This window comes from Talpa occidentalis, unplaced genomic scaffold, assembly GCF_014898055.3.
Source record: "Talpa occidentalis isolate TD23 unplaced genomic scaffold, MPIMG_talOcc4v2.1 talOcc4.3, whole genome shotgun sequence".
In the NCBI taxonomy this organism is placed as follows: Eukaryota; Metazoa; Chordata; class Mammalia; order Eulipotyphla; family Talpidae; genus Talpa; species Talpa occidentalis.
Window position 1 is genome coordinate 139,549,871 of NW_023603184.1, and position 27,806 is coordinate 139,577,676.

General features: G+C 41.8%; 1 protein-coding gene across 2 annotated transcripts in view; it reads right to left on the reverse strand.

The window, feature by feature from the left end:
- EPHA4 (EPH receptor A4) overlaps positions 1-27,806 on the reverse strand; it is a 133,658-nt gene that overhangs the window by 26,399 nt on the left and 79,453 nt on the right. For both annotated transcript variants that reach the window (XM_037524128.2, XM_037524129.2), the window contains exons 6-8: positions 3,485-3,609; positions 2,326-2,485; positions 68-179 (exon numbers count right to left, since the gene is read on the reverse strand). In XM_037524128.2, the coding sequence (XP_037380025.1) occupies positions 68-179; positions 2,326-2,485; positions 3,485-3,609 (397 nt within the window). The remainder of the gene's footprint in view (positions 1-67; positions 180-2,325; positions 2,486-3,484; positions 3,610-27,806) is intronic.

The following is a 27,806-nucleotide window of genomic DNA, read 5'->3' on the forward strand; positions in this document are numbered from 1 at the left end:
GGAGGAGACAAAAAGCTGCCTCATAAAAAATGGGGGAGGGTGGGTGGTGAGGAGCTGAAGTGCTTACCTCCTGCTGATGACAAAGGCTGCAATGAGAATAACCACCAGCACCACACTTCCAGAGACAGACACCAGCAGGACAGTCGAGTTGGCCCCATCCCCGATTATACGGGAAGGCACTGCAGAAACAAGAGAAAGAAGCATCACCGCTGGGGAGGGTTGGGAGCTAAAGCTTCTGCCTGGTCCAAATTTTCAAGTATCTGAAATCATTTGGACGTGCCTTAGAAGCAACATTTTCTAAGACAGGCTTAAGGAGACACAGTCATTGTTTTTCATAGTCAGGGTAAGAACTTCAAACAGAAGACTCATTACATCCGTTGACAAACATCATCACTCCTTGTGGACTTCTAGTGAGTCCGAGCCTGAACCGCGATGGTGAGGGAAATCAGACATGGGGGTCTGTCATGTCCAGCATGCAGCAAATCGTTATTGTCTTAGTGCTCATTATATACTATTTTAATTGTAGCAGGTGTAACATCAAAGCATACCACATAATGATAACATGTATGAATGATTAGTCTATTTTCTTACTATTATCTATTTACTTCAGAGAGTAGGATACCAGGCGGTTAGTTCTCAAACACATAATCTTATCGCCTCCTAGCCTGAGCCTGGGAAGTTCGCTCATTATTTGTTGTTGTCAATTTGTGGAGATGTACACAGTTCACTTCCAGGCTCTCAACACCAAGTCCTGTCACCCAGAGGTTTTCCTCCGAGACGCATGTGTTTTCACATGCCTTAGGGACTCAGGTCAAGGCCCTTCTGCTTACTGCGCAGGATCTCTCCATTTTATTATTCTCAGGCTGTGGAGATGTAGAAGCCCGACTCCACGCAGGTCACTTTCCACGCAGGCTCTCAACACCAAGTCCTGTCACTCAGAGGTTTTCCTCCGAGACGCATGTGTTTTCACATGCCTTAGAGACTCGGGTCAAGGCCCTTTTGCTCACTACGCAGGGTGGCCGCCTCCAACAACTCCTGCTTTTCCTTTCTGCTCTCAGCCCCTAGCTCTTTCTTCACAAACTGATGCATCCTTAGTGACAAAGGCAGGTGGAAATTTCAGGAAGGACAGACCCTTCTGAAAGTCCCTCTCCCCTACCCCCTGGAATCTATCAGCAACAAGCTTATTATTATCCAGTTCAAAAGTCACTTCCTCTTGTCACCTTCCAGGATAATGACAAAAGATGTCAGCCCCCCTCTGATTCAATACTAAAGTACTTTCTCTTCTGTTTTTTTCATTCTTGTTTTATTTAATATTTTATGAATAAAATTCCTTGCTAGAATTGATGTCAAGATCCCTGTCCCTCCCCTTATTAAGTAGGCTCAATTTGGTTGGTTAATTATCAAGTGGATATATTTTATGTAAACCTTTGATTGTGTCAACCAGGTGATTCAACCCTCAAGTTAAAAATTGATGGATTTGTCCCAAAAATTTCTTTTAAAAAACTGATCTTGATTTAAACAGATTCCTAGAAATAGAGGAAATTTAAAGAAAAAAAAAAAAAAGAGGTTTCTTCTTTAATCTTCCCAGGAAGAAAATTCCCTATCTTCATGTAAGCTAGCTGTGCAACTTTCCCTTGGTCTAGCAATCCCATTTTTCATGGTTTCCAGAATGCTCAGAACAAAAGAAAAATATACAATGTTTTTCAATCATATTTGAAAGACAAGTCAGCTACTATTATGAAAAATATTCTTTTCTAAAAGCGTTAAGTTTCTTTAAGTTACAGACACTGGCTATCTAATTTCAAACAACATTCTCTGCAACAACATGCTTGCCTCACCAGAAAGGACAGACAGCTCCTTGGATTGCACTGCAAATGGGGTTTACCCAAGATTATGAAAATAGCCTCATGTAGGGGCAGGATGACAAAGGGCAGGTTTTCTATGATCTGAGCAGAGGTAAAGGAGAGAGTCCTGGAGCCCTCAGTGGCTTTTGCAGGCTTTTATTGGGATTTACCAGGTGCTGGGGGGCCGAGAGGCTGGCAGGCCTCCCAGCCCCCAGCAAGTCTTCACTCTTTCTGGGCTCTCCGGCCTTCTCTGGTGGTCTCTGCTTCTCTTTCGCTCTCTCTTTTGCTCTCATTCTCTGTGCTTCTGCTGGCGTCTCCAGTCTTGGGCCAGGTGAATCCTATCTACATATGCCCACGCCCTACTCCTGGTGCCCACCATCAGGCATGCATTCAGGACCGCTGATCCATCATCAACCTTAATGGCGGGAGGGCAGAAAAGGCTGATGCTTTTTCACTTACCCTACACCTCAGAACTCCTTACCTGTGTTGGTGGTGACTTCCAGGGGCTCGCTGAAGTCCCCATAGCCAGCTGCCGTCCTGGCTCGGACATGGAAGACATAGGAAGTCAGGGGGTTCAGCCCTTTGATGTCCGTGTTCCTGGCAGCTGTGCGGACTATTCGGTAGCTTCGCTCATTCTGATCCTGGGTGATTGGAAAGGCACAGTGAGGAAGGAGGCTGGAAAAACCCTCCACCTACTTGAGGTACCAAGGAGCTCAGCCAGTCTACTCAAAAGTTGAAATGAAGAGGAGATGGATAAACTCTAGATCTTATTTTCATCAGCATTTTCAGTACTATGCTACTCAAGATGTCGACAGAAATTCAGAGTTTGGGTATTCATGTTGACACTTACTATATGCAGATTTTTGCTCATAATCTTTTCTTTAAAAAAAAAAAAGAACATTAAATAATAGTTGGTGGTTTTCTTTATTCCACACCCAGTAATTTAGTAGAAATTAACTGTAAGAAGGTCCCTTGTCTTTTTCTATTTTATGTCTAAAAACGTCAAAAACATTGTAATCTGGTTTCAATGAGGACAAAAAAAAAAAAAACCCTGTCCCTTTTCTGTGTTTAATAAGGAAGCCAACAAGTGATTATCTTTAAAAAGAGAGAGAAGACAATTGTTCATTTTCTAGACAACCGAATGCAAATAGCTCTCTTCAGAATTCTGTCCTTTAAGAGAGACAAGTTATTTGTAAAAATAATGTCTTTCTATAACTTTAAGAGCTGAAGAATGTAATTTTCCTTCCCTGATTTTCTATTAAAAGTCATGAAAACCCACACCTTGACTCTGAATAGCAGTGATCTACTTAAACAGATCATTATTTCTACTTTTATGAGTCACGCTGCCTGATAGGAGGCTTATAGATTAGAACTTCTTAGCTATCTTGATTTCCATTACTAGAAAGAAAAAAAAAAGAAGGCATTTTTTCATATTTTTTCAGGATAACCGATTTAAAACATAAAATTGGACTTGATTGCAAGACATAAAACATTGCTTTTCAGATTTACTGGTATCCCAGGATTTAAAACTGGTTACAGATTAGAATCAAAAATGAAGGGAAGGGATGAGGGAGGGAGACAGAGAGGGAAGGAATAAAGAAAGGCGGGTAGGGGAGGGGCCTTGCTCACTCAGGCAATACCTTCTCATAATACTTGACTTCATACTCCAAGATCACCCCATTGGGTCGGTCTGGTTCCAGCCAAGCCAGAGCAACACTGTATCTTGTGACTTCTTTTGCCTGGACCAAGGCAATGGATGATGGTGCTATTGGGAGAAATAAACAAAAAAAAAGACATTTCCTTTTAGGGGAAAGAATGGTGGTATCAGTCAATCATTTCATCTTCTTAAGAAAATTGTCACTGCCTTGTCTTCCCAACTCCTATTTGGCTCCTCCCTAGTACACAAGCATACCATTCTTAATGGTTCCCTCTAGTACCCTTGTGTATACAGTTTGTCTTAGAAAGTAAAACACTAGAAGATTCACATCCCACCCCAGTACCTGGAACTAGGCTGTTAGCAGACAACAGTTTCTGACTGTTGGGGCTCGAAAGCCCTGGGAAGATCTTTCAAGCTCGGTAAAACTACCTTTAATCCAATCCATATAAGACCTGGGGTGTAGGCCAGAGGTGTGTGTGCCAGGTGGGGGTGAGAGGATTCACCAGAGACAGAGTGGAGAGCAGAACAGGTGGATCTACTGAAATACACTGCTGAGGGGAGCAGTGGGTGAGACAGGAGAGGTCTGCTGTGCCATGTGAGTCGGCCCCCTGGGTGGGAGCTGCAGTGGCTGCAGATAACTTCATAGTGCTGAGACTTAACCCATTGTGCCACCAGGGAGGCCCAGAAGTACTGTCTGAACACAGAAAAATTTTCCAGTTTGAACACAACTATGCAAATAACGAAGAATGCAATGGTGTCTCGCTAGATATATAGGGTGTTTTGCAACATTTTCCAAATGTTGAAATGTTGCTTTTGGCTGTTAAGTAGCAAGCTTTCTTTCCAATGAGAAAACACAAAAGTACGCCTCCATTGGGTGTGTAATCAGGCAGGGTCAGGTAGGGGGGTGCGTATTTGAGATTTAGAAAGCCCAGCAGCCTGGTGCTTGCTTCTCCACTGTGGTGGCCAGGTCTCCAGCCGGCTGTCATCCAGTTCTGCTGTGACTGACAATGGTGCAAATGTGCCATCTCCAGGGAACAGAGGGAACATTCATGAAATCTGTAATCATATAGAGCAAAGCTGGCCTGCAGAACTAGAGATTAGGGGTCTTTCTAAATTGAATGTGGATAGTTTTTTTGTTTCTAAATTGCAGGAATATGTGAAAACAAATGTCAAAAAGGGCTACTGAGGAACAACACCACAGCATTGCATCCTCCTGTATTTCTCCAACATGCACATGACAGCCAAACCCTGATGCAGAGGAAAGAAGAGACAAAGTAGTATAAATTGTCACTGAATATGGAAGGGGTCTAGCTTCAGACCCACTTGATCATCACTTTATCATATCTGACAGAGCCTGATGGCAAGGAGAGCAACTAGGCACACAGATCTGCTTGGGGAAGCTTCCAGCTGAAGCCAATTCTCACTGGGAGACTCTCCTGGAGCAGCCATTTGACAGCCTGGGAACTCTGTTAAGGATTCCTAGAGATCACACACACACATGCGCGCACACACTTTCACACACACACACACACACATACACACTATACCCCCCCAATGATCCCTAGAGATATCACACACACACACACACACACACACACACACACACACAATACCTCCCACCCTAAAACTGTTCCAGATTGGATCTCAGGCATAAACATAAGTGAAAGATACAGCGGATACACATGTCTGCCATCAAAGGCAACCCAAGGTTAGTAACACCACGTAGATGAACAGAGCTGCGTGCAGCAGACATATGGAAGCCACTGAACATCTGATGAAAATGAGAACCGGAAATGTGCTCATTAGGTGTATTAAGACCTCCCCACCCAGTGTGTGCGCAACACACCACACACACACACACACACACACACACACACACACACCCCACTGTTTCCTTTTGTGACTGGCTGACACAGAGTCAGAGTCCAACAAAATGCAAGGGATGACTTTGGTAGCAAGGAGGCTGGGCAGCTGGACCGGCTATGAAAAGCTATTTCCCTCCAAGTAATAAATACATTGCCTAACTGCACTTTAGCATATACTCCACAGAAAGGTGCTCTTTAAACTCTGATGTTCAGGGTTGGAAAATGAAATCGAAATGTGAGGCTGTTAGAAAGAGGGCAGGAGGGAGGAAAATCATAAAGTGATAAAATGAACTTTCTCTCTGAAATAGTCCAGGTCAGAACTTCTTCATGGGTAGATTTCTCGGGAGGGGATGGCCTGGCCACCTGGGCGTGTGTGGATAACTTAGTCATTTCTCTGGGATGCCTTCCTAACCTGCTGCAGGTGGGAATGAATCTGACTCCACTGTGAAAGCTGAAGCCTTGGTATCCCTGCACCTCTCCAAAGGCAACAGGCGCAGGCCTCCCTGGTGGCCCAAGGGGTTAAGCACAGCACTGTGAAGCTATCCACGGCATCTGCAGCATGAGTTTGATCACTGGCCTGGGAGGTGATCCACATGGCACAGCAGACCTCTCCTGTCCTGCCCTCTGCTCCCCTCAGCAGTGTATTTCAGTCAATCTGCCTGTTCTGTTGCCTACTCTGTCTGTGGTGAATCCTCTTACCCCCCGCACCACTGGCCTGTACCCCAGTTCTTGTATGCATAAATAAATAAAACTAAAAATAAACAAAGGCAACAGGCGCTCGACCAAAATTCTTGAACAATCTCTGGCAGGGCATGAACAATACAATCATGGTAACTAATCATGGAAACTAATAGAACATTCCTAGAGCAGGACCACTCAGAAAATCCTTGTGCACACATATGGAAATAAACCAACAGAGTATACTGACCCAGCTGTCATAAACCTGGAGGAAAATAGAATTGCTACAGTTCAGAGAGAGCATATGTCTGGACTGTCAAGTTCAGAATTGTTTGCTCCCATTCTTGTGATGCTGTTCTGGTGTCTCCAGCCACTTGTGATTCTGTTTCCAGGAATCTGTACATCACCCCAGATCACCGTCTTCCAAAACACCTCTTATGTCACACCTCTGTCCCCTTGATGCCTCCTTACTGAGGACCAAGCTCTCTAGCCAGTACGACAAATGCCTCACAGCCTGGACCCTTTTCCTGCTCCTGTTTGGGTCTCACGCCTCCTCCTAAGTGGGTCTTGCCTTCAGCCAAACCAATCATGCTTTGTATTTTCCTTCTTCTCTGTCTCTCCTGGGTGTTTTCTCATTGTCTCCTACACTCTGTCTTCTTTCACAAGCCTCTACCCCCAATACCACCCAAGAACTAAGGTCAACATTTCTATATCTCAAAGTTAAACTTTCATTTCATTGATTACAATGATTGTGTATTGCAGGTATATATGTACATGCCTTAATTCATTTTTAATTTTATTTTGGAAAAAACAATAAACAGACAGAAAACAAGCCAATTAAAATAGTTACCACCATTCATTACACACACCCCCTTTATTCCTACCCCAGAAGCTCCCAAGCTTCCATCTTCTGATGTCACCCATGTAATTGCTGCCACATCCCTCCACAACTTGTGTTAGGATTTAGGTAGTATCTTCTTAAATCCACACTGTATATTTACTGGAAGAGTTATATTTAAAAAGAAACTTCCATGGTATAAGTGAAACCCTGTTATCACTTGGAGCTAAAGGCAGTAACCATAAAAGGCAGGAAAACAATATATAAATAAAACATGGCTATCAGTTTTGGCTGGACACCTTTGCTTCCTCACTCCGCTTTGCCGAAAAGAAAGATTAGCCAGTACTGGAAAAGCATTATTTGGGCACCAACATGAGATTAATCAGAGAAACTGAGAGAGAAAATGCACCAAACTTCACAGGACAATTCAACATTATGTTCCTTCTGGGCCTACCCTAAAAATAGTCTCTGATGCCACCATTGGTTATATTTCATCTTTGGTGAAACCATCAAACCCTACTCAATTTAGAAAAGTTTTGGATTCTGAGTCCCAATACCCCAAGGCTCTGTCCTTTGCTAACAGAATAAAAGGAGATAATAGACTGATAAAACAACAGCTGGAACTTTAATCCAAAATCTATGGTTCAACAGAAACTTTCACAAAAGAAGACTTGTAATCATGGTGCAATGTGTGGCCAATGTAAAAACATCAAGGAGATAAAAAGGTCCTGCTTGCTCTCAGTTCTCTACTTTACATTCTGGAACCTTGTAGAGACATGACTTCAGAAGTGACTCATCCATTCAATGTATACCAATGGAACAAGGCAAAGATGAGAAAGGACAAATAAATCTGAATCAAATATGTATGGTCCGTGTTGTTATTAAATATCACTTTATCTAGGACTGATCACAAAAATCTGCAAAGAGCTGATGAGACTCAACAACAACAAAGAAAATAATCCTGTCAAAAAATGGGCAGAAGAGCTAAAAAGAAACTTTTCTGAAGAGGAAATGCAAATGGCCAACAGGCATATGAAAAAATGTTCAACATCACTTGTAATCAGGGAAATGCAAATCAAAACTACCATGAGATACCATCTTACACCAGTGAGAATGGCACATATTAAAAAAACTAGCAACAACAAATGTTGGCGAGGGTGTGGAGAAAAAGGAACTCTTCTGCACTGTTGGTGGGAGTGCAAACTGGTCCAACCACTATGGAGAGCTGTGTGGAGATTTCTGGACCTACTAAACATCGAGCTTCCATATGATCCAGCAATTCCACTCCTAGGTTTTTACCCAAAGGACACAGAAACATCAATTCCAAAGAGCACCTGCACCCCTATGCTTATAGCAGCACTGTTTACAATAGCTAAGCTTTGGAAACAGCCCAAAAGCTCAAAAATAGATGACTGGATCAAGAAGATGTGGTACATACACACCATGGAATATTACTCAGCATTCAAAAAAGATAAACACATGCAATTTGCAGCAACATGGATGGCGCTGGAAGGGATCATGCTCAGCAAAATAAGCCAGAAAGAAAAAGAAAAATACCGGATGGTCTCACTCATAGCAGGAATCTAGAAAACTTAAATAAGGGACCAGGAAAATGAATAACTATAAGAAAATGAAAATCAAAATCAACAAAAAACTATGAACCAGAGACACTCTATGGGAGGTGGGCGGTGGGGAGGGGAGGGATTGGGGTCAAAATAATGGGGTTGCAATTGTATGGGGAATATAAAAATAAAATTTATTTTAAAAAAAGTTCACATACAAAAATAAATAAATAAATACCACTTTATCCCTCAACATCTTTTTTTAAAAGATTTATTTATTTATTTATGTGCAAGAACTTGGGGTACTGGCCAGAGGTATAGGGGGCTGAGAGAATTCACCAGAGACAGGGTGGGGAACAGAACAGGCAGATCTACTGAAATACACTGCCGAGGGGAGCAGTGGGTGAGACAGGAGAGGTCTGCTGCGCCATGTGGGTCACCTCCCTGCCTGGGGATCAAACTAGCGCTGCAGTAGTGGCGGATAGCTTCATAGTGCTGACATTGTGCCACCAGGGAGGCCCCTAGGCCTTAACATCTTCTTAACTGGAAAAATATGGAGACACTTTTAGAGTTGCCTAATAGAGATGGCACACTTTAATGGAACCAGAGTGCCCATTTCTAGATCTCAAGAAGAGACAACCTTGCTAACCTGCTTCTAGATCCAAATTTTCTCATGGCAATGCAGAGAAGGAAGAGGTGGTGCTTTCTCATCAGACCATGTGTGTAAACACAATACACCTGATGAAGAGTCAGATGCGAAGCCAGGAGGAAGCAGCGGGCTGATGAAACAAGGCATCTGAGAAGGACAAACATTGCAATCTACCCACAGACTTCCCTCATAAAAGAGATGCTTAGGAACGTTCTGTGTCCTGGACAGAAACAGGCATTCTTTAATAGCTACAATTTTAGCATAACACACAGTCAGGAAGGCGCATTGATAGTAATATGATTAGGCAAAAATGACTGATGGGGTCAAAGTCACAAAGGCAAGAACTACTAATGGCAAGATTGGTTTGTTCAATCAGTGCTTAAATATCAAATGTTCAGAGCACAATTCGCAATGACCAATAGAAATGCATTTCCTTGTCCTGAGATACTGGTATCTGAGACTACCTTTCCTATTATTCTCAAAGGGATGTCAGTAGTTTTTTAATCCAAAACATGTCCTCCACTCCCTCTTCTTTTTATTCACGAATCAGTCCAACACATATGTTCAACCATTCAACAAATATTCTTTAAGCTGTTGCTTGAGGAATTTGCAATCTAAATTAAAACACAATAGGCATTTCTGATTAAAAAGTTAAACAACACTTAGCCGAATAAAACAATACCTAGGCCAGAAGCCAGAAGCAGAGGGAGCGCATGTGGATTGCAGAAAGAAACATGGAGGGATTTGAAGCAAGGCTGGGAAAGCATGGCCAAGATTTTCAGGGGCAGGCAGGAGCCAGGAAGGAGAAAAGATGGCTAAGCAGAGGTGAAATGATGTATATATGACTGGAATTTTCAGGACATCACTAGCACCCTCTAGGTGTAGGGGCAGAGGGACATTCAGGACACAGGAAATGCAGTGAAGATGAGAAAATATTTGATCTACATACTTAAAGTACTCTTCACTTTACTAATTTAGTGGCGAGGGGGAAGTCAATGAATTTTGAAAGGATTTTGGATAAAAGTCCAGGTTTGACATTTATTATTTGCCACCTTGGATAAGTAGTCATAGCTTCTTGCCTCAGTTTCCTCATTTGTAAAACACTCACCACTGTCCAGATACCTACATTGTAAACTATTAGAGTGTATGCTCCACACGTTAGGGCCCTCATTCATCTCTAGTCTTCACTAAGTCATAACCACATCAGGCGCATGATACAAAGACATTCAGTAAATTTGCCCAATGAAGGACTTTCCTGGTGGTGCAGCGGTTGAGCCCTGGGCTGCGAAGCTGCCCACAGCCTCTGCAGCACCAGTTCAATCCCTGGCTGCCTGTGAGGGTCCCAGATGGCGCACAGACCTCTCCTGCCGCCTGCTGCTCCCCTCAGCAGTGTATTTCGTCAGTCTGCCTGTTCGGTTGCCCGCTCTAGCTCTGGTGAATTCTCTCACCCTCCTGCACTTCTGACTGTACCCAGTGCTTGCATAAATAAATACATAAATCTTTAAAAAAAAAAAAAAGGATATGGACTAATTAAAAAATTGTCCAATGAAAAAATTGAACTAAATGTTAAAGTAGATCCAAAAAACATCTCTTTAGGTAGTAAAATGTTTTCTAAATATAGACTACCAGAAGTAAGTCATCCCTAAATACAACTTTTTCTCTGCACCTGTTTCAGATGACCTTTTGTGGGTCTGGTTTTCCTATTTAGGTTAACTTAGGTATTGACAATTAGGAGCAAAGCAAATGGCAATTCTAATTATAAATGGAGTCTCTGTTTTCTAAGCGATAAGAGGAGTTTCCAAACTTTTTTCAAATACACAGGTTCTAAAATGTCATTCAAAAATAAGTTAACATTAAAAGTAGTTTTCCCTGCACCTGTTACAGACAACAATTTGAAGGAATGCTCTTTTGCTTGATGAAGGTGTTGACCATCTGCTCAATACTTCTTGCATCTATGGGACAATGTAAACAGTTCTCCTCATTTCCCACCCTCAAAGCTACAGCAATGTTGAGATTTTCCCCAAATCTTAATCCTAAATCCAAAAAGGGTCCGAAGCATCTCCCTTGTTTTGAGACTAGAATTACCCTCCAGTGATGCACTAACCTGAACAAAATCAGATGTTGCCAGGAGAAACCATTGGGACATGCTTGAAAGGCCACCAAAAGGAGAGCATCAAAATTTGAGGGTAAGAGTCAAGAACATTCTACAGTCAGGGTAAGGACATGCAGCAAGATTAATGCACGTGGAACAGGCATCCTCTGTCCACACATCTATTGCAAACAAGTCAAATGGTCATAAAATATCAGTTGTTTTTAAAGATGGAACTAAATCCAAAGAGGATGAAAGGAAAATGCGGCAAAACTTGGCAGCTGAATTCATGTGAGCTTGCTTCTATGGCACCAAGAAAAATTCACCGCCCCCAAATAATTCTGTATTAGAAATTCCACACCTCCCTGAGAAATGCAGACTGCTTTCTAATCAGGATCCCCGTGTGCTCTGTACCTGTGGTACATTTGGTTTGAGAGCAGACTACAATGCGTCCGGGAGGCACATGTGGGTTTTATCTCTGCGTATGTTTTTGATAAACAGAAACAGCACAGCTTAGGACCTCTCTTGTGACTCTCTAACATGGGTATGTTTCACAAGGAAGAATTACAGGAGAGGCTTTGATGTCAAACAGAGGTGGCTCCTTTTAAGAAAATGGCAAATTTAACTTTCTTTGGCTCAAAGCTCAGCAGTTCTCCATGCTCCCCACCGATGCGAATGCTGCAATTTTCTTTTATTCACTTCCTCAATGACTTGCCATTAAACACCTACAAGTCATTTTATTGCAGCAGTTTGGGGCTTGGTGACACCCCAGACAGGCTAGAGAGGAGAAAAGGAAGAGAGAAAAGAAAGGAAGGGAGGATTCGCTACAAACCTTCACTTGTGGGTTAGAAAATTGCTTTCTTGGGTCCATTGTCATAGGCAATGAATTAAAAACAGTTTGGGGTTACTTGCAAGGGGATAACTGAAACCGACTGACTGAATTTCACGACTGGCTCAAATTAGGGGAGTGGAGTGGAGGGAGTAAGGCAGGAAATAAACAGATGCAATGAAAGGTCTCCAGCCGGTGGGCAAGAGAAAATGAAAACAGCCCCTTAGGAAAGTTAAGAAACCTGAAGCCCTGCACATCAGGGGTACACAATGCCCAGTGTCTGGAGGGAAGATGACTTCTTAACCACAACAAGCTTCCTCTCCCTCCCAGGCCCTGAATTTAAAGAGATGATGTTTACTCAAGGGGTCTCTCATTGATAAGAAAAAATAAACCCACAGTTTATATATATCTCTGCTTAATGCAAATAGCATATTTAAATTTAATTACTTGGAGCTTAAGGTGGTTTTGTTCCCTTTTTTCTTTCTCATTTCTACACCACAGCTCTGATTTGCTCTTTATCAAAGGTTTGTGCATTTTAAAATGCTGTCAAGCATCAAAATTAAATGCTTCAGAGCACTAATGATATCCTTGTGATTAAGGTTTTTGCCTTCACATGGATGCCAAGCGCTCCAGCACTGATATTAATTGCTTTCTTCCACATCCCACCGAAGAGAAGGAAGGATTTCTCCTCTGGGCTAAGCACTACCTGTGACTTCAAATCACTGAGCATTTCTTTTTTACTGTTATCATTGTATGGTCTTACAGTTACTCATGTTCTTTCATATACTTATAATTGCACTTGTACAACACTCAATAACCAGGTGAGCCCTTTACTATTTTTTTTTAGCTAAAATCATTAAAAAGACTCAATTTCCATCCACCTCCCTGGGTTCATCATTACCCATGTGGTACATGTATCAACTCTGCACCCACAACTTCTAGGGGTTGCAGCCTTCACCCACATAAGCATGTATTCTCATAGCAGAGATGAGAAATTATTTTTTAAACAAATAAAGACATAGAAAAATTTAATTATTCTAAAATTGATATGGAAATATTTTCCTATTCAACAAGACATCAAACCAGATTCCCAATTAAAAGCTTCAGAAGACAGAACTAAATGAAGTTCATTTATATTTAAATATGGAAATATTAATATTAATTAAACTTATAGTTAAAATGTATGAGGAATATTCTTCCCCCATAAAGTGATTTTCAAGGTCAGTACAGTCTATTTAAGCAAATACTATAAAATAAAACAGGGCAAAACAACACTTAGCAAAGGCCCCAGCAGGCACTGCTACTGATTTTTAGATTCTTCTTTAGGAACATTACTGAGGTTTTAACTGAGTAATTCAAGAGGAAAACTACAAAGCATTTAATTCAGACTATTACTTTGCTTATTTTTCCAGAAAAATGGGTGGTGGATTCTTTAGACAAATTCTTTAGAGAGCTCCTGAACATATTTGCAATAACAAACTGTGATGCTATTCTTAGACTTCATGTTAGGTGTCTGCACAAGGAAGTTGAAGATGTTGGAATGGGCTTCTATGGATAAATGTCCAAAATCGTGAGCTCCCCTCTTATAGGAGCTCTTTCCGGAGTGGAGCTGCCCAGCCAGAGACTACATTCCGCAGACCCCTTGGCAGGTAGGCTGGTCCTTGTGACTGAGTCCTGGGCACAGGGATGTCAGTTGAGGTGGTTAGTCTTCTCTTAGATCTGAGGTGTAAACAGCTCCCTGAGGCCCCTCGTCCTCTCTAACCTACAAGCTATCAGTTTGGAGTTGGTGCACAAACCCTCATGGAAACCCTACACCAACCCTCCTCTCATCACCATCCACTGAATGAGAAAATTGTTTTCTATTGCATTATCCTACTAGCTGACATTTGGGGTTATAGCTGGTATCCCATTCAGGTAAAAATTCAACAAACAACAGTCACTTTCATATATAAAGATCCTCATATACTAACGAACTAAAACAAGAAGTAGAAGATTGAGCTGTGGTTTATAGATGAATCATCTAAAACCAAACAATTCAATTACAAAATAAAACAATAGTATTTGAGGTTAAGGAAGGGATTGGGGGCACAGAAAAAGCTTCTAGAAATTTGATAATGTTCCATTTCTGGACCTGCTTTATGGTCACACAGGTGGTATTTGCTTTGCAATAATCCCTTACCTATCACTGGAGTCTTGTCCATTCTTCTGTGTATTTATTTCACAATAAAGAGGTTAAAAAAGCAAAATGTGAACTAAAAAACATTGAGAAGGAAGCATTTAAATTATTTTATTTTATTTTATTTTATTTTTTTAAAGATTTATTTATTCATGCATACAAGAACCGGGGTACAGGTCACCTGGGAGGATTCACCAGAGACAGAGTGGGAAACAGAACAGGCAGACTGACTGAAATACACTGCTGAGGGGAGCAGCGGGCGAGACAGGAGAGGTCTATCACACCTTGTGGATATCTCCCAGGCTGGGCAGGATTGAACCCATGCTGCAGAGGCTGCGGACAGCTTCACAGTGCTGCGCTCAACTGCCTGCGCCACCAGGGTGGCCCGCATTTAAATTATTTTAAATAACCTTTAGTTAAACCCCTGGGTATAGACCTAAAGGTGTCATGAAAGGTCTAAATTTTGGCAAATTAGGGTTTTCCTAACTATTTAATCCTATGGTTATAACTTGAACCATACAGCAATTGCTGCTCTCTGCAGTAAAGAAAACTTATTTCTTAAATGCCTGTTTCTACTTTTTAAAATAATTCACTATCTTGAATTAGCATCACTGCATGCATCTCCTTGTCACCCATTGTGACAAACAAGGGAGCAGACAGTTCATCCAGAAACCAAGGACTTTGTCCACAGTATTGACTGGGAAGGACACAGGGCAACAGAGTGTCTCTGCTGCAGTTCAAGTGTGTCTTCTGTTTCGTCTGAGAGCTGCTTATTTTACTTTCTATTTGCTTACTAAGAAATGTGTTGGCAGGTTCTAACAAGGATAGCCCCATACTTGCCAACAGAAACATGGCAGGATTCAGTGTGCCTTTCCTATGAAGCAAAAATGCCAATTCAAAGCAAACAGGAAGACAAGTATTTTCACTGGAAGGCAATCAATAAGAATTTGACTGAACAAGACAACTGTTTTGATGATAAGAAAATGAAGTTAGCAACAACAGAAAAATCGAATATTTTTTTTCTCCTGAATGCCTCTAGGATGATGAAAATTCCCGTCATGTCTCAGTGTATAGAAATGTGTCTAGTCTAAATGTCTTAGTTGAAATTACTTTCCGTGTGTCATGGCGAGTCAGGACCAAGAACGATTGGGTAAGGGAACCCTTCTAGTAACAGACTACGTTCTCCAAAATTATTCTGGAATATAAGGAGAATGGCGAAAGGCAAAGATTCTATTCTACTGAGCAGAAATACAACAAAAAGAGTGGGGAAAAATTAGCTACTGTGAATCAAGGCTCTGTTTCTTTAGCTGTCAACTCCACCAGAGAGCTTCAGTCCTTCCAAATCTGGAAAATCAAAGTTATGCTGTGGGCTTGGGGTTCTCTTTGTTCCTCAGACAGCTGCTAATCGTCCTGCTGTGTTAGAAACCAATGAGACAATGCTGTCACATTTAGCTTCCTGACATCCCCAGCATCTAGATCAGTCCCCAATTAAAGATGTATTAATCACAAAGACTCTAAAAGCCAGGATGATAGATGCACCCAGTAAATCTCTGCTCCTGCCTTTCGCTTCCACATGCAGGTCCCTGCATTTACAGGCAGAAATGCTTAAAAGCCTGCTCTAGAAACTGACCAATAAAAAACCCTGTTCATTACTTTATAGCAGATGCTTGACAATTTCCTAGCCCTGCAAAGCTTTTCAGAAAGAGGTAAGACATTGATCATTCTGCTAAAAGAGCCTGTCTGTTTCAATAAATAGATCCGCTGTGCCTGTTGTCATCTGGACTTTTTAAATGTGATAACTAATTCAAGAGTGTGGCTTTGCCACTTGCTATAGGGACACGCAAGGCATATGTGGGTTTTTTGTTTGTTTTTTGTTTGTTTGTTTAAAAGCCAGAAAATAAATCTAGGAAACTTCCGGGAACAATGTATTAATTATACCAATATTAATCTCTCCTGAGCCAGACCAATCACTCACAAGTCATTGTCCCCAGTGAGAATGAATAAATGATACCTTTTTTCCTAGATTCAGGTACCGGGAATAAAAGAAAAGACTATGTAGTAGAAGAAGCCCCTTGAATTCCATGCTTTGAAATTTGAAAAGGGTCTCAAAGTTATTTTTACACATTGGCATTCCATCCACAGCATTTGTTATGAAAAATTGAGCTGGTAATCCACCTCAAAGCAAAACAACAAACAAAACAAAAAGAAAACCAACAGCCTGACTCATGTTATCACAGAGGCCCCCAATCCAATTTTTTTCTCCTTTATATATAATTTTCATAGGGGTCATCTAATCCTTATAATACAAAGCCAAGAGACAACATTCTGAGTTATTGGAAAGCTTTAGAAATTAGATTTCTATTGTACATAGCTGAGGCTAATGGAACCCATCCAGGACAAGTACAATATTTGTAAGGTGCCAGGTTGTTGCCAGCTCAAGGCACAGAATGTTTGGCCTTCCCTGGTGTCTGAGTATATGATGAATAACTCCACCCCCATCCCCATCTCCATGACGGTCCACCATCTTCCAAGATGAAAGACTGGGAAGTCAATTAGTGTCACTTATGATGTGGACACCTGTCGACTTAGACCTGGACTGAGACCAATTCCATTAACATAGCCACTGAACGGCTGCCAGCTGGTCAGGCCATGGATCACTTACGATGTAGACCAAATTCAAGGAGGTGACCTCGAGACTGAAAGCTCCAGAGCCCATTATTCATCTCCAGAGCCATCCAATCTCCCATCATATATATCGTTGGAACAGGATGCCTGTTTTTCCTAATGGTCATTTGAAGAAACCACATGGACTACTCAAAAGAAGAAGAACAAAAAGTCATGGCGATCCTCAGTTGAGGCTTCAACTCCTTAAACAGTGTCTCTTCACTAGTCTTCGTCATTTTTATCTCGGAAACTACTTTTTAGTTCCTCCTCTTTCTTCAACTGCACTTTCAAACACATAGGCAGAACAGAGGGAAAACAGAAATGGAAAATATCTGACAAAGAAAAAACTGGAGCATAAAATTATAGGCTACAGATTGTCCCTGACAGGATGAGATAGGCAGAAGAGACATTTCAATACAATTTTGGTTGCAAATCGACATGTTTCTGTGCTATTCGGAATTTTTCCAAATCCAAATATTGCTTGGCTTTACCAACAATAGCTAGAAGCTGAGAAATGATGGTCAGGGATGATAATGTGGAATGTGAGAAGTAAGAAATGTGTGTGTGAGTGAGAGAGAGAAAGAGAGCACACAATAATTCTGGATAATAATTCCGGGTCCAGTCCTGAGACCTCCATTGTGTTCCCAGTTTGGCTTACTACATGGGAATCTGGGAAAGGTCTGAGAATAGAGAAGCAAAGGCTCTAGAGAGGCAACATCCATGAGCCATACAAATGGCTACTGGAGAATGCCTTCTTACTGTCAAATCTTTCCTGTCCAGTTTCTTGCTTGCTATGTAGACAGACAGACAGACAGACACACACACACACACACACACACACAGAGCCTGGTAAGTGGAGAGAAGAGGCAGAGACCTTTAGATTAAATGACAAATAGCACATTTTGAAAACGCTGCGGTACAAATGGTCACCACATGCTCTATGTTCTCAAAAACTGTGCCCGTGAAAGGACATTCTTACAGTCCTCAGATTTGAAACTCTATCTTTTTCATCCTTCTTTTAAAGGCTCTGATAGAGGTTAGCAAAAGGCATATAATTTATGAGAAAGGTTTTTAAGCTTGGCAATTTGCAACCTAGAATTATTATTATTTTTTTAAATTTTGGGGTATCATCCAGAAACTAAATTGTATGTGCCAAATAATTTAAAGTCTTATAGGCATTGTAAGATTAAGGCTGAAACAACTGAGCCATTAAATTTTAAAATGTCTCTAACTGGATCTGTGCTTGAGAATTCAAGATGACTTTTGTAGTCATAAAGAATAACAACAAGGGTATTAGGAAAGCTATAACTGCTGCAGGACCTGATATTTTGTTTTTAAACAAGAAGGTTCCTCTCACTGGGGTGTCCCCTTAACAGAACTTACTGAAGTGTGAAATTCGGAATCACTAACTCCACCCAGGATTCAATCTGTAAATACCAGAAGGTCCTCATTAGAGCAACATCTCACCTGGAAATAGTCCCTCAGCATGGTCTTTAAAGAGGTAAATGGAGCAGGGCTCCAAGACACTACAGGAAGTTTGATGGAAGGGATTTTGTATGTTCTGAAAGACAAGAGGATGCGGGGGAGAGAAAGAGAGAAAGCCACCACCCAACAAAGAACAGGTACACTCAAGTGCTATCCATGAAAGAGTTAGTAGTGTGAGATTCTCAAGGTTTTCTCATCTATCCTTTATTCCAAGCTGAACACTTCCATGTTATATAAAGATCTCTTAAATCACAGCCAGCCTCTCAAAGTCACATCTGAATTAGTAGCCTAATCTGAATTGGTGTCTATAATGAGGTCTATAAATACAAAGTGTGCTTTTTAACTCTTTGTGGTTACAAGAAGATACTCTAATTTCAAGGGGTGGAATTCTTTTACATTTGTACTTGCTTTCAGCAGAAAAGACAGCTACAAGAACCCTCTGACATACTGTAATGACACTCTTAACCTATTTTAAATGGGGAGAAATGAGGTAGTGTTAGCTTCCAAAATTCCCAAGTCTTCGAAAGTTTCATAAAATCACGTGCTCTTAGAGTCATGTAGAATCAGGATCAGATTCAATAGGTTTCAATACAGGCAAGGGCTCTATCAGCCACTCTTAGAATCATCTACAATTTTCAGATGAAAAAAACAAAACAAAAAACCTCCTTGATTATCTTGGAGAGGGAAGGAACACTTCATTCAGCTTTCAGCAAGTTACATTTTCAAAGTCCCTGGCCTGTTTGTATATGTGCCCCTAGATTTGATAAAAGAAACAGCTCTCATCCACCTTCACACTTATTATGCTCAAAAAACACACTTATTATGCTAAAAAAATAAAATAGGGTGTAATTCAGGAGGCAGATTTACAGCCTGCAGTATGTTATCTAGATAAACACAAACTCTCCAGGGAGCCACTGTGAGCTTCCCCTTTCAGTGTTTGTTCTAATGAATGACTCTTCCCCAAGCTTGTCACACACAGTGCCTGGGTGGTAGGTCCCTATTGAACACCCACTGAGAAGTTGAAGCTACAGATTTAAATCTTATTTGCAAATACACATCACCCACAAAAGGTTCCTAGATCAGCATTTTATTTTAATTATCTACCCCACAGTCTTCATCAAAGAGCTACTTTTAAAAGTCAGGATCAAGCTACCTCAGGAATTCAGGTACATAGATTAGCCTTTGGAAGATGCCAGGCAAGAAAGAGTGAGTCGCTTCTCTCCCTTTCTTCCAAGAGCAATAGCAAAAGAGAACAAATCTTTCAAATCACCTCATTTTACCCATAATATATTTTGGGTAGATTATGTTTTAGAAAGTGGTCCCTGTCCTTTGTCATACAGAAAAGTAAAGATGGTTTGGGAGTGATGCTACAGAGTTCCTTTGGGAAGGGCTGGCCAACTGATCATAACAGAGGAAGAAGGAATATGATTTGAGTTGTTTTTGGTCAGGCATCTGTATTGGTGGCCATTTTGCTGACGGTTGTGGCCATTTTGCTAACTCTTCAGTTAGATTCCCACAGCATTCTGGGTACCGTCCTTGACAGATGGGACCAAGTCACCACTAATGTCCCAGTGAAAGGCGTGGTACCCAGCAGACCTGTGATCACAAAAGTACCCTTGCATCATCTCTCTTTTTTGGTTATTATTGTTTTGGACCAGCCTATGGGAAGGTTTTCATTCTTCTGGCACAGGCAGAGGAAGAAATGGAAAATATTTGTGTTGGGAGGTAATGGGTAGCCACTGGGAGAAGATTCAAATAAAAGAGAGATTTTTAATACATGATGGATAGTGTTTGAGCATCCTTGACATATTAAAATATAAAACTTAGGGCCTCCCCAGTGGCGCAGTGGGTTGAACGCAGCTCTGTGAAGCTGTCCGCAGCCTCTGCAGCATGGGTTCGATTCCCGGCCCAGTCAGGGAGATTCCCACATGGTGCGGCAGATCTCTCCTGTCTCACCCGCTGCTCCCCTCAGCAGTGGATTTCGGTTAATCTGCCTATTCTGTTCCCCACTCTATCTCTGGTGGATCCTCTCACCCTCCCGCACCTCTGGCCTGTACCCCAGCTCTTGTGTAAAAATAAATAAATCTTAAAAAAAAAACTTAAAAAAAAAATAGGTCCTCAAAAGTCTTTATCTGAAGACAACATACAGAATGTCTCTTAATGTATACCCACATGATAATGCGTATGAATGCTAAGATTCAGAGAAGGCTCTGTGTGTTGGGGTGACATGGACAGGCGTTTTAATTAGACCCTACAGATTTAAGATCTCTCAATACAGGATTAGCCCTGCCGCATGGCGCTTAGTTTTTCCGATGTTTCAAGGGAAAAAAAAAAAACTCTTTAAAGACAGCAGCAGGAGGTTAATAGAAGCTTTAATAAAGTTTCTCTGGATCTTTTGATGGATGCTCAATTGCAAACTGGACTCCAGAGTCTCTTATGGCTCCTCAGAGGGGAGAGTAATTAATTTAGCCAGTTGGAGTGACAATAGACAATTGAGAAGCCCATCGAAAACCCTTGCTAGTCCTGCACTGTTCATTTCTCATCTCTGTCGGGCACTTATTTTTCAAATCTCTGGCTGGCTTCTCCAGAGGGTGTGCAAGTTGGCAGTAGTGTCCAAAGCCACACAATGAAACACGAATCAGAATTAGACTGTTAAGTGTTCAGGGCGAATGCTGGTGAATGGATTTCTCTTTTCACAGATGAACATATCTGCTTATTTATGCAGGAAAAAAGGGAATGAAGTCAGGAAAAATCATGTTCTCTGTCCTGGGTATATAAATAAAACTTTCATTTTCTTAGAGTGAAATATTCACATTTTAAAAAAAAATGCAACTCAATTTTTACTTATAAGCAATAATTACCACTAGGCTCTATAGACATTCTATTTGTCTCTGCTGCTCAGTCAACCTTGAAGTTGGATAATTTAGTAGGTTCTTTTGGAAGGCTTTTATATTTTTCTCCTCACTAGGACTGGGGGCACCCGCCCTGAATACAAATTCATGGACCTGGAGCCAGACTCAAAGAGACTGGGCCCTGTCTCTGCTGGTTTATTTTATCCTCAATTATGGATCATCATTAGGGAGTGTGCTTAATAATAGTAGGGGTGGTAACAATATTGCATAAAAAGGAAATTATTTTTAGTATACATGAGAAGCGAGAGACTTCAAAAAAAAATTGTGCTGCAGGTTTTAAAAATATACATTTCCTTGGCGTTATGAATTAAACCGTGGCTGGATCAGAGCTGTTAATGAGAAAACCAGTCTGGCTCCTCTGAAGCTCATTGTGTGCTCATTCAGGCTGATAACAACCCAGGCGCGGAAGGGACTGTCCACCCAGCCCCGCAGCAGAGGGTCCATGTGGCATCCCCGCCACTAAGGATGTGCAAAGGACCTCTCAGCAAGACCTCTCAGTACAGTTGCTTTCCCATTTAATGGATTTAAAATGAGTCTTCAGAAAGATTTCTGACATGGATTTCACGGGCTTCATCATGTGTTTTCCTTTCAATTTCTTAGGAGTAAGAAAAACTGGTATGATTTCCTTGAGAGCCAAGGCAAAGAGGAAATCTCTAAGCATGGACAACATAAAAATGTACTAGCACAGAGCAAATGATGATGTAAAAAGAAAATGACTGCCCGCACCTTGGAACCACACAATAATTTTTTAAAAATGCAGATTTTGTAAAGAACCAGAATACTTGCTTCATCAGAACAGTCAAACACAGTCTACATTTTACACTTAAACCCATGTGATGCTGGGGAAAGGTTGAGGTAGAGGACAGACAAGGTTGATTGAAATTTTACTTATTTTTGCCAACTCTTTGTGTCATAGTCAAAAATCTCTAAAATTAAAGGAGGTGCCTTGCCTATATCTCCAAATTGTTTCAAATGTGAGAGTAACCCAAACGCTAATCCACCCCCATCCCCAGCTGGGGCAGATCCAGACAAATGATACCAGCATTTCGATGCCATCTCCGCCCTCTTTCTGACTGGTTCTCTTTCTTGAGTTAGTGCCCCAGAGCAGCGGAGATTGGCAACCTTTGTAAAGAGCCAGATGGTTAATATGTTCAGTTTGTGGACCATTCACTCCCTTGAAGCTACTCGACTCTACTGTGTCTGGTGAAAACCGTCTTTGACAACAGAGATGGGAGACGGTTCCAAGAAAACTTACTGATTGACACTGAAATTCTATATGATTTCCGCATGTCACAAAATATTACTCTCTTTTGATTATTTTCAACCCTTTAGAAACAGAAAAACCATTTCTAGAAGGATGTTCAACAGATGAGGGATCAAGATTGGTTCCTCAGGCCATAGTTTGCCAACCCTTGCTCCAGGGCACTAAAAGCGAAAAGTCAGACTTTTGTGTCTCAAAAAGACCAACAGATTTTCTCTCTCCTTCATTTTCAAAGTTACAGAAATCTCGGTCCTGGCCATCGCTCTCTTGGGTTTAATATCTCATCATGAGTCTCAAAATCATAAGGAGTGATTCTGCTTGTTGCTTTGACCTTGACTCTCACCTCAGACCCAGCCCAGGGTTGCCCCTTACTCATAAATATAGACTAGAACCACTGTTATGACCTTGGATTTCAAGACCTTTCATGTCAGGCCAAACTAGACATCCTAGTGCCTTCAGTTTCTTCCTGTTTCTTTCTACTCTTAGGCATAAGTACCCCATTAGTCTCCTTACTTGACAACTGCATTCATTTCTATCTAGGCAAAGGCAGAATTTTATAGATTAAAGTTAAAGAAGTTTGCAGAGCCCTTTCCTAAGCTCTGTTCTTCTTTTTTTTTTTTTAAAGATTTATTTATTTGTTTATTTACTTACTTATTTATACAAGCACTGGGTACAGTCAGAAGCGCAGAAGGGTGAGAGAATTCACTGGAGCCAGAGGATAGAGCGGAGCAGGCAGATTTACTGAAATACACTGCTGAGGGGAGCAGGGGAGCAGCGGGCGGCAGGAGAGGTCTGCGCACCATGTGGGACCCTCGCCAGTGGCCGGGGATTGAACTGGTGTTGCAGAGGCTGCGGGCAGCTTCTCAGCCCAGCGTTTAACCGCTGCGCCACCAGGGGAGGCCCCTAAGCTCTGTTCTTAATTTGCTATTTGTAATTCTGTAGGTTTTTTATTTTCAAATAGCATAAAAATTGTCTAAGTTTCAGACCCCATAAAACCCGGCGCCACCATGCCTACAGGACATTACCTAACTCAGTGGCTCTGAGAGTCTTCCCTATCCCCCACCCTCTCCCTGAAGCTTTCCTCTTATTGTCTAGGAGACAGGTAGCAATTATACCCAGTGGGGATGAGAATTCCCACTGTTCTCCATTATCCCACTCAAATAACATAATATGTCTAATTAAAAGATGGCAGAGAAAGAAAGAATGGGAACTTTCCCAGTTGAGTAATAAGACACAAACCCTCTTGTACTAGGTTATTTTCTTTTCTCTCCTCATTATTTTAATGTTATTAAATTTATCACTAGTTGGTAAAGAGTTCACTCATTTGTTTCTACTGTAAATAAATGTGTTAATCAACAAACAGGTATTGACTATCTGTAAGGAACTGCACAGCAACATTGTAAAGAAATGGCACGTTGCTGTCGGTGAGGTATTTTCTCTAAGCTTCCGAGACGACAAGACCGATCTAGCAGATAGCACCAGCTCACTGAGAGCAAGGCAACTGGGACAGGATTCTTCACCAGGGCCCTAGGGGGTCTTCTCTTACTGCCTGCCCTCTGAGAACAGAGCTGGAAATGTTATGTTCTGAGCACAGAGAAGTGGAATCAATTGAAGACAGGTGGGCCATGGAAACTTTAGAAAATGGGGCATTGCTATGAAGTCACAGGATCTGTTTTTCATACACATCACTAGAGCAGAGGTTCTCAATCGTGGTGCAAAGAACATTCTGATCCAGACAACTCCTGGGGGTTTTAGCTGCCTCCCTGTCCCTTGCCAGTCAACTACACACTGCGGCACTCTTACTGCCCCAGCTGTGACCACCCAAAATGCCTCCAGATATCGCCATGTGTATGGGGAGGGACATGGAACGAAGATACTCAAGGTGCCTCTAACTTCCTGCTATTCCCTCCAAACTAAATGCTTCGATAGGGTGGGGGGTAGTAAGGGTGGAGAGACAGGATTCAGATTCATTCTCATAATTCTGCTGAAGCTTTTTAAAAACATTTTTTTCCCCAGAAAAAATTGACACTGACATGGGCTCAAAAGGCAAGTCCTTTTTAAAAAAAAGGCTTCAGCAGAAGCTCAGGTCTGAACAGCACAGGAAATAAGTCCTGCTTCTTCTTGATCACTGTCCAGGGCTTATTCCTGAAATCATACAGTTTCAGAATTATAAAAGACCTTAGAGATTAGCTAGGTTTAAATAATGATGTCATCCATGAAATATTTGAACTCCTCCAAACTCAAAAGTGTTATAGATGTTAGTCCATAGGGCACTAGAGTTGTATCACATGTAAAAGGAAAATCCAGAAGAGCTATATTTGCCCTGGTAACATTTGGGGTTTGCAGAGATCACCGTGCTCAGGGGTCTATAATAATTTAAAGCAAACAAAACAACTTAATGTGGGGCTCACCCCCATAGCTGGAAGATGGGTGTGGGGATCTAGGGGTGCAAAGTAAAAACCAAGGCAGTGCTATTAAGATCTACTGCTGGCTGCCATCAAAGTACTTTTTGCAAAAATATTCAGAGTTTTGTTGCTTGACCAGAAAAATAGTGTTTCATTCATACAGTGTTTCTCTCTCCTAGTGACACATCCTGGACTCATTTGCCTGAGATGGTCCACTTCAGTAAAAGTAAACCAAAGGAAAACCGTCTAGGAAATAAACCACCCAAATCACCCGGGAGCCTGTTTACTCGTTTTTCATAAACATCAAACCATCTCCTCCTAAACAAAAGACAGAAAGACGCTGGAGGGTGGGAAGTGGAGGAAGGGAAATAGGAGATTTCAAGATGAATGTCTCTTTGCCCGTTTTGGAATGCAATGTCAAAAGGTAACTATAGGGGCCTCCCTGGTGGCGCAAGGGGTTAAGCACCGCACTACTAAGCAATCCGCAGCCTCTGCAGCATCAGTTCAATCCCTGGCTAGCCATGGAGCTACCCACAGGGCACAGCAGACCTCTCCTGTTTCGCCTGCTGCTCCCCTCAGCAATGTACTTTGGTCAGTCTGCCTGTTCTGTTCCCCACTCTGTCTCTGGTGGGGAACTCCCTGCATCTCTGGCCTGTACCCCAGCTCGTGTATGCATAAATAAATAAATATTAAAAAAAAAAAAAAGGTAACTGTAGGGAAAAGTTCCATATTCCTGGTTTGATGTTTTCTTACAGCGCCCACACCCTCACACTCTTCCTGCCTCTTTCACCTCTCTCAGCAGACGGGAGGTGGGGGTGGCTGATCTCAGGAAGAGAATTTGGGAGACATACTTGTCCTCAGATCACACCTCTCTGCTCCCCCCCATCTATCTGCACTGGCCATCCATTTGGGCAAACTTATCAGCACAGGCTTTTCAATTTAGGGAGCCTGCAGTCAACCAGCAGGGTGCCACTGATGACACAGGAGTGTCACTAGAACCAGCCCTTTTGGCCATCCATATAAAATTCACATCCTTCACTCAGCTGCCGAGAAATAACCTGACATTCTGGTTTCTCCTTTGTCCTCTTCTTTGTGTCAGTGGTTTTGCACTCAGGAGTGTTCAAGGAAAAAGGTTGTTACTAGCCTCATTAAGACACCCCAGGACTGGGCCTCCCTTGAGGCGCAAGGGGTTAAGACACAACCTATGAAGATTACTACAGCCACTGCAGCACAAGTTCGATCCCCGGCCAGGGAGCAACCCACATGGTGCAGCAGACCTCTCCTGTCTTGCCCGCTGCTCCCGTTAGCAGTGTATTTCAGTCAGTCTGCTTGTTCCCCACTGTCTCTAGTGAACCCTCTGACCCCTCACACCTCTGGCCTGTACCCCTGTTCTTGTATGCATAAATAAATAAATCTTAAAAAAAAAAAAGACATCGAAGGACAGTAAGATTTCGCTCAGAATAGTTTCAACAATGCTTGTGAGAACACCAGTCTTGACTTCATTCCACACCTGCATGATCAAAACCCAGCTCAACCTCCACCCCCTGCTAAGCTTCTGGAGGCCTCTTAGAGGGAGGAAGCCAAGGGGATGCAGGCATGTCCCTGGCTTCTAGCACTGGCGCTGATATCCACTCGGTGAGTCATTTCCTCCTTCTGGAGCTGGGTTCTCATCTGTGGACGACTCAGAGGTGGTGATGATAAAACCAGGAATTTTTGGTTTTGTGTGTGTTTGTTTGTTGTTAAATACATTACTGATGAGAGAAGGATCCCTATGAAAACACTAAAAATGGAGAGTGGCTGAATTCGTGCTCTTCAGGTAGTAAATACCAGCGTTGATTTGTTCTGTGCATTCCTTATAGAGGGAGATAGCATTGCCTATAAAGGTCCCAAAGGAATTTAATTTAATGAAATGATAGGAACAACTGCAATTAGAATATAATTGTGTATATGTAAATATGCTTAGGGGAGCTTTGATAGAGTTTATGGTTGCTACATTCACCCAGAATTTTGGCCTACATTATTAATTTGCACTACTATGAAGAAAGGGTTTGTTAATCAAAGATAAACTATCCCAATGATTTTGAATTAGTGAACTCCAAATTGTGGCAGGATAATGAGGCGATGCTGTGCTCATATACCACTATGCTAAGCAAAAGCTTTCTGGCTGGCCACATAGGAGGTCTCCTTATTGAAAGATTTATTTTTAATTTTGAACAGCTTCCCAGCATTACCCTTCATGAAAATTAAAATAAGAAGCTGGAATTTTGTCCTATTCAGCAAACCTCCTGGCATGGCTGCTCCCCATGGCAGAGAAAACCTCATGTTTAGAGGAATTCCCTGTCCACCTTTCTCCTAGATCTGCAAGAATTACACCAATGTTTTTAATAAAACGTTGACTTTTCCCCTCCCTCTCCAGACTGTATTTGCATACTCTCTTCCCTTGGAGAGATTCTGGCCTGTCTTCTTTGCATGCCTTGTGCCTTCTGACCTGGTAGGGGTTGACCTAACCCCTTGGCTCAAATCCTTAAGGATACAGAGAGTCATAGGTATCTACCGACCAAATAGCTGGGAGCTAAACTCCCATAGAGAATGACTTCACCTTGCACAGCTGAAGCCTCAATGCAGTTAAGAACACAAAGTAGCCATGTTTTAAGAGTAACTGAAAAGTGACATCAGACCAAACATGTGGCTGACAGTCTTACCACCCAGGTTCCCCAGAGAGTACACAGATGTCTCCCTAACTCAGGGACACAGGGTAGCACCAATGGGGTCCCCAAGATCTGTGCCCATTCTTTCTGAAACTTCTACTGAATTCTTTCGAAGAGAATTTAAAAAAGCTGCCAATCACAGATTATAGGTGATATTATCAAAACCTACTCAATCAGGGCCTCC